Source organism: Myiozetetes cayanensis, unplaced genomic scaffold (assembly GCF_022539395.1).
Source record: "Myiozetetes cayanensis isolate MyiCay16 unplaced genomic scaffold, myiCay2020 scf1476, whole genome shotgun sequence".
NCBI lineage: Eukaryota > Metazoa > Chordata > Aves > Passeriformes > Tyrannidae > Myiozetetes > Myiozetetes cayanensis.
Window position 1 is genome coordinate 1 of NW_026087133.1, and position 7,457 is coordinate 7,457.

The window sequence follows — 7,457 nt, forward strand, 5'->3', positions numbered from 1 at the left end:
CCCCCCAATCACTCCCAGCCCCCAAACCTCCCAAGGACTCCCAGACCCCCCAAAATCTCCCCCGGAGCCCCACTCCCCCAATCCCTCCCAGGCCCCCAAACCCTCCCCAAATCCCCCAAAGACCCCCAAACCTCCCCAGGACCCCCAAACCTCCCAAGGACTCCCCAGACCCCCAAAATCCCCCGGGCCCCCAAATCCCCTTAAACCCCCAGGACCCCCAAATCCCCAGAATCCCCCAATCCCTCCCAACCCCCAGGACCCCCAAAATCCCCCAAAACCCCCAGGACCCCCCAGCCCCTCCCAGCCCCCCTAAACCTCCCCAGGACCCCCAAACCCCCCCAAATCCCCCAAACCCCCAAAATCCCCCAAACCTCCTCAGGAGCCCCAAAATCCCCCAACCCCACCCAAAACCCCCAAACCACCCCAGACCCCCAGACCTCCCCAACCTCCCCAGGACCCCCAACCCCCAAAAATCCACCCCAATCCCACCAAACCCCCAAACCCCTCCCAGGACTCCCCAAACCCTCCCCCAAATCCCCCCAAATCTCCCCAGGACCCCCAAAATCCACCTCAAATCTCTCCCAGACACCCCAAACCTTCCCAGGACCCCCAAAATGCCCCAAAAAACTTCCCCAGGACCCCTCAAAACCCCCAAAATCCCCCAAAACCCCTCCCAGAACTCCCAAAAATCCCCCAAACCACTCCAGGACCCCCAAACCTCCCCAAACCCCCCCAGCCCCCAACCCCCCCAAATCCTTCCCAAACCTCCCCAGGATCCCCTCAAACGCCCCAAAATCCCCCAGGACTCCCCAAACCCCTCCCAACCCCCAGGACCCCCAATTTCCCTCTATACCCCCAACCCCCTCAACCCCTCCCAGCCCCCTAAACCAACCCAGGACCCCCAAAATCCCCCAGGACCCCCAATTCCCCCAACCCTCCCAGCCCCCAACCCCCCTCAAAATCCCCCAAACTCCCCAACCCCACCCAAACATCCCCAGGACTCCCCAAACCCCCCAAATCCCCCAAACCTCCCCAGGACACTCCAAAATCCCCCAAAACCCCCCGACCCCCAAAATCCCCCAACCCCACCTGGCCCCCAAACCTCCCAGGACCCCCAAAATCCCCTTAAACCCCCAAAATCCCCCAAACCTTCACAGGAATCCTCAAATTTCTCCCCAAACCCCTCAGAATCCCCCAAACCTCCCCAGGACCCCCAAACCTCCCAAAGCCCCCCGTGCCCCCACCCTCTGCAGGACGATGATGTCATCCTCGCTCAGGGGGTCCCCGCTCAGGGGGTCCTTCATGTCCTTGCGGATCAGGCGCTCGACGCACTCCAGGGTCACCACTGAGCCCCTAAAATGGGTTAGGGGGTCACTTATGGGGTTATGGGGTCACTTCTGGGGTCAGTTCTGGGGTCAGTTCTGGGGTCAGTTCTGGGGTTATGGGGTCAGTTCTGGGGTCAGTTATAGGGTCAGGTGGGGCAGGTCTGGGGTTATGGGGTCAGTTCTGGGGTCAGTTCTGGGGTCAGTTATAGGGTCAGTTCTGGGGTCAGGGGGGTCAGGTCTGGGGTGTGGATGAGGCACTCGACGCACTCCAGGGTCACCACTGAGCCCCTAAAAATGGTATGGGGTCACTTATGGGGTCAGTTCTGGGGTCAGTTCTGGGCTAGGTTATGGGATCAGTTCTGGGGTCAGTTCTGGGGTTATGGGGTCAGTTCTGGGGTCAGTTATAGGATCAGGTATGGGGTTATGGGGTCAGTTCTGGGGTCAGTTCTGGGGTCAGGTGGGGCAGGTCTGGGGTGTGGATGAGGCGCTCGACGCACTCCAGGGTCACAACTGAGCCCCTAAAACGGATTATGGGGTCACTTATGGGGTTATGGGGTCACTTATGGGGTCAGGTATGGGGTCAGTTATGGGATGGGTTATGGGGTCAGTTGTGGGGTCAGTTATAGGATCAGTTCTGGGGTCAGTTATAGGGTCAGGTGGGGCAGGTCTGGGGTGAGGATGAGGCGCTCGATGCACTCCAGGGTCACAACTGAGACCCTAAAACGGGTTATGGGGTCACTTATGGGGTCAGTTATGGGGTCAGTTATGGGGTTATGGGGTCACTTATAGGGTTATAGGATCAGTTCTGGGGTCAGGTCTGGGGTCAGTTCTGGGGTCAGTTATGGGGTTATGGGGTCAGTTCTGGGGTTATGGGGTCAGGGGGGTCAGGTCTGGGGTGTGGATGAGGCGCTCGACGCACTCCAGGGTCACAACTGAGCCCCTAAAAATGTTATGGGGTCACTTATGGGGTTATGGGGTCACTTATGGGGTCACTTATGGGGTTATAGGGTCAGTTATAGGGTTATGGGGTCGGGTATGGGGTCAGTTCTGGGGTTATGGGGTCAGGTCTGGGGTCAGTTATGGGGTTATGGGGTCAGTTCTGGGGTCAGGGGGTCAGGTCTGGGGTGTGGATGAGGCGCTCGATGCACTCCAGGGTCACCACCGAGCCCCTGTGGGGTCAGGTATGGGGTTATAGGGGCAGTTATGGGGTCACTTATGGGGTCAGTTCTGGGATCAGTTCTGGGGTCAGGTGTAGGGTCAGTTCTGGGGTCAGTTATAGGATCAGTTCTGGGCTAGGTTATGGGATCAGTTATAGGATCGGTTCTGGGGTCAGTTCTGGGGTCAGTTCTGAGGGTTATGGGGTCAGTTATGGGCTAGGTTATGGGATCAGTTCTGGGGTCAGTTCTGGGGTCAGTTCTGGGGTCAGTTATAGGATCAGTTATGGGGTCAGTTCTGGGGTCAGTTATGGGGTCAGTTCTGGGGTCAGTTATGGGGTCAGTTATGGGGTCCAGTGGTATCAGTCTGGGGTCGGGTCTGGGGTGTTCTAGGGCTGTGTTTGGGGTCAGTTCTGGGGTGACTCCGAGGGTCTGAGGCGGCACTGGGGTGTGGGTCTGCCCATGGGGTCCACTGGTTGGCGGCCACCGTTATGGGGTCAGTTATGGGGTCAGTTATGGGGTCAGTTATGGGGTCAGTTCTGGGGTCATGGGTCAGTTCTGGGGTCGGGTTCTGGGGTCAGTTCTGGGGTCAGTTCTGGGGTCAGTTTTTGGGGTGACTCACGAGGTCTGGGGCACAGCACTGAGGTCGCTGGTGTGCTCCAGGGTCCTGAGTGACTGCAGCCAGTTCTAGGGTCAGTTATGGGGTCAGTTCTGGGGTCAGTTATGGGGTGCTATGGGGTCGTTCTGGGTCAGGTCATGGGGTCAGGTTATGGGGTCAGTTATGGGGTTATAGGATCAGTTATGGGGCTTCAGGTGTTTCGGGCAGGATTTTGGGGTCGTCAGGGGGTGTTTTGGGGTGACTCACGAGGGTCTGAGCACAGCTACAGGGTGTGGTTGCCCAGGGAGTCCTAGGTCACGGCACACACGTTATGGGGTAGGTATGGGGTCAGTTATGGGGTCAGTTATGGGGTCAGTTATGGGGTCAGGGTATCACGGTTGGGTTGGGGGTTTCAGGGCTGTTTTTGGGGTCTCAGGGGTGATTTTGGGGTGACTCACGAGGGTCTGAGCACAGCACAGGGGGTGTGGTTGCCCAGGGGGTCCCTGGTGACGGCACACACGTTATGGGGTCAGTTATGGGGTCAGTTATGGGGTCAGTTATGGGGTGGGTTATGGGGTTATAGGATCAGTTATGGGGTCGGTGTTTCAGGGGTGATTTTGGGGTGGTTTTGGGGTGATTTTGGGGTGACTCACGAGGGTCTGAGCACAGCACAGGGGGTGTGGTTGCCCAGGGGGTCCCTGGTCACTGCACACACGTTATGGGGTCAGTTATGGGGTCAGTTCTGGGGTCAGTTATGGGGTCAGTTATGGGGTCAGTTCTGGGGTCAGTTATGGGGTCAGTTATGGGGTCAGTTCTGGGGTTATAGGATCAGTTATGGGGTCGGTGTTTCAGGGGTGATTTTGGGGGTCTCAGGGGTGTTTTTGGGGTGACTCACGAGGGTCTGAGCACAGCACAGGGGGTGTGGTTGCCCAGGGGGTCCCTGGTGACTGCACACACGTTATGGGGTGGGTTATGGGGTCAGTTATGGGGTCAGTTATGGGGTCAGTTCTGGGGTCAGGGTATCACGGTTGGGTTGGGGGTTTCAGGGGTGATTTTGGGGGTCTCAGGGGTGACTCACGAGGGTCTGAGCACGGCACAGGGGGTGTGGTTGCCCAGGGGGTCCCTGGTCACGGCACACACGTTATGGGGTCAGTTATGGGGTCAGTTATGGGGTAGGTGTTTCAGGGGTGATTTTGGGGTGGTTTTGGGGTCTCAGGGGTGACTCACGAGGGTCTGAGCACAGCACAGGGGGTGTGGTTGCCCAGGGGGTCCCTGGTCACGGCACACACGTAGCGCTCCCCGGGGTCCCGCGCCAGGAGCTGCCCCGGGCTCAGCCCCGGCTCGGCCGGGCAGAAACGAACCCCGACCAGCTGGGCCAGCCGGAGCCGCCGGCCCGACATGGGGCAGCGAACGTGGGGGTCCTGGGGGGAAATACACCCTAAATACACCCCAAATACACCCAAAAAACACCCCAAACCATCCCCAAATCCCCCAGACATGGGGCACCGAACGTGGGGGTCCTGGGGAAAAACACCCCAAATATATCCTAAATAAACCCCAAATACACCCCAAACCATCCCCCAATCCCCCCAGACATGGGGCACCTCACGTGGGGGTCCTGGGGGGAAAATACACCCTAAATACACCCAAATACACCCCAAATCCCCCAGACATGGGACAGCGAACGTGGGGGTCCTGGGGGGAAAAACACCCTAAATATACCCCAAATATACCCCAAATACACCCAGAGAGACCCCCAAATCCCCCCAGACATGGGACAGCGAACGTGGGGGTCCTGGGGGGAAAAAACATCCTAAATACACCCCAAATATACCCTAAATATACCCCAAATACACCCCAAATCACCCCCAAATCCCCCAGACATGGGACAGCGAACGTGGGGGTCCTGGGGGGAAAAAACATCCTAAATACACCTTAAATACACCCCAAATATACCCTAAATACATCCCAAATACACTAACCCCAAACCATCCCCAAATCCCCCAGACATGGGACACCGAACGTGGGGGTCCTGGGGGGAAAATACACCCTAAATACACCTTAAATACACCCAAAAAACATCCCAAATACACCCCAAACCATCCCCAAATCCCCCAGACATGGGACAGCGAACGTGGGGGTCCTGGGGGGAAAATACACCCTAAATACACCTTAAATACACCCCAAATATACCCTAAATACATCCCAAATACACCTTAAATACACCCCAAACCATCCCCAAATCCCCCAGACATGAGGCACCGAACGTGGGGGTCCTGGGGGAGAAATACACCCTAAATATACCCTAAATACACCCAAAAAACATCCCAAATACACCCAGACATGGGACAGCGAACGTGGGGGTCCTGGGGGGAAAAAACACCCTAAATACATCCCAAATACACCCAGAGAGACCCCCAAACCATCCCCAAATCCCCCAGACATGGGACAGCGAACGTGGGGGTCCTGGGGGGAAAAACACCCCAAATATACCCCAAATACACCCCAAATACACCCCAAACCATCCCCAAATCCCCCAGACATGGGGCACCGAACGTGGGGGTCCTGGGGGAAAGATACCCCAAATATACCCTAAATACATCCCAAATACACCCCAAACCATCCCCAAATCCCCCAGACATGGGACAGCGAACGTGGGGGTCCTGGGGAAACAGGGGGTAAATACACCCCAAATATACCCCAAATACACCCAGAGAGACCCCCAAATCCCCCAGACATGGGACACCGAACGTGGGGGTCCTGGGGGGAAAAAACACCCTAAATACACCCCAAATACATCCCAAATACACCCCAAATCCCCCAGACATGGGACACCCAACGTGGGGGTCCTGGGGGAAAAAACACCCTAAATACACCCTAAATACATCCCAAATACACCCCAAACCATCCCCAAATCCCCCAGACATGGGACAGCGAACGTGGGGGTCCTGGGGGGAAAATACATCCTAAATACACCCCAAATACACCCCAAATACACCCAAATACCCCAAATCCCCCAGACATGGGGCACCGAACGTGGGGGTCCTGGGGGGAAAAACACCCCAAATATACCCTAAATACACCCCAAATCACCCCCAAATCCCCCAGACATGGGGCACCGAACGTGGGGGTCCTGGGAAAACACCCAAATATACCTAAATACACCCCAAATACACCTAAATCCCCAGACATGGGGCACTGAATGTGGGGTCCTGGGAAAAACACCCCAAATATACCCTAAATACACCCCAAATACACCCCAAATCCCCCAGACATGGGGCACCGAATGTGGGGGTCCTGGGGGGAAAAACACCCCAAATATACCCCAAATATACCCCAAAGACCCCCAAATCCCCCCAGACATGGGACAGTGAACGTGGGGGTCCTGGGGGGAAAAAACATCCTAAATACACCCACAGAGACCCCAAATACACCCCAAATACACCCCAAACCATCCCCCAATCCCCCAGACATGGGACAGCGAACGTGGGGGTCCTGGGGGAGAAAAACACCCTAAATACACCTTAAATACACCTTAAATAAACCCCAAATCATCCCCAAACAACCCCCAAATCCCCCAGACATGGGACAGCGAACGTGGGGGTCCTGGGGGGAAAAAACACCCCAAATATACCCCAAATACACCCAAAAAACATCCCAAATACACCCCAAACCATCCCCAAATCCCCCAGACATGGGGCACCGAACGTGGGGGTCCTGGGGGGAAAATACACCCTAAATACACCCCAAATACACCCAGAGAGACCCCCAAATACACCCACAGAGACCCCCAAATCCCCCAGACATGGGACACCAAACGTGGGGGTCCTGGGGGGGGGGAAATACACCCTAAATATACCCCAAATACACCTTAAATACACCCTAAATACACCCAGACATGGGACACCGAACGTGGGGGTCCTGGGGGGAAAAAACACCCTAAATATACCCTAAATATACCCCAAATACACCCTAAATACACCCAAATACACCTTAAATACACCCTAAATACACCCCAAATACACCCCCAGACCCCAAATACACCCAGAGAGCCACAGGGACCCCCAGAGACCCCCCCAAATCCCCCCCAGACATGGGACATCAAACCTGGGGGGTCCTGGGGGGGGAAATGGGGGGGGTCAGGGCACCCCAAAAACACCCCCAGAGACCCCAAAAACAGCAACAGAGACCCCCAAAACAACCACAGAGTCCCCCCCCCAGATCATGATGGGGGTCCCACCCTGGGGGTCCCACCCTGGGGTCACTCAGGGGGGGTCCCATTATGGGGGTCCCACCCTGGGGGTCTCACCCTGGGGGTCTCATTATGGGGGTCTCATTATGGGGGGGTCCCCTGGGGGTCACTCACAGGGGTCTCATTAA

At 56.6% G+C, this 7,457-nt stretch overlaps 1 protein-coding gene across 1 annotated transcript; it reads right to left on the minus strand.

Moving 5' to 3' along the window:
• Positions 1-1,746: 1,746 nt before the first annotated feature.
• NOSIP (nitric oxide synthase interacting protein) lies at positions 1,747-4,553 on the minus strand. The gene is made up of 2 exons (XM_050310105.1): positions 4,305-4,553; positions 1,747-1,843 (listed from the first exon to the last, which is right to left on the minus strand). The coding sequence occupies exons 1-2, from the start codon at positions 4,475-4,477 to the stop codon at positions 1,747-1,749; spliced, it is 270 nt and encodes an 89-aa protein (XP_050166062.1). The 5' UTR covers positions 4,478-4,553.
• Between the last annotated feature and the right edge of the window lie 2,904 nt (positions 4,554-7,457).

Bases quoted from the DNA above. Each gene is read 5' to 3' on its own strand.
- NOSIP (XM_050310105.1), bottom strand. From the start codon at position 4,477: ATGTCGGGCCGGCGGCTCCGGCTGGCCCAGCTGGTCGGGGTTCGTTTC. The intron at 1,844-4,304 runs GTGAGTCACCCC...AATCCGTTTTAG, and splicing joins TGTGCTGTGCTCAGACCCTC to GGGCTCAGTTGTGACCCTGG.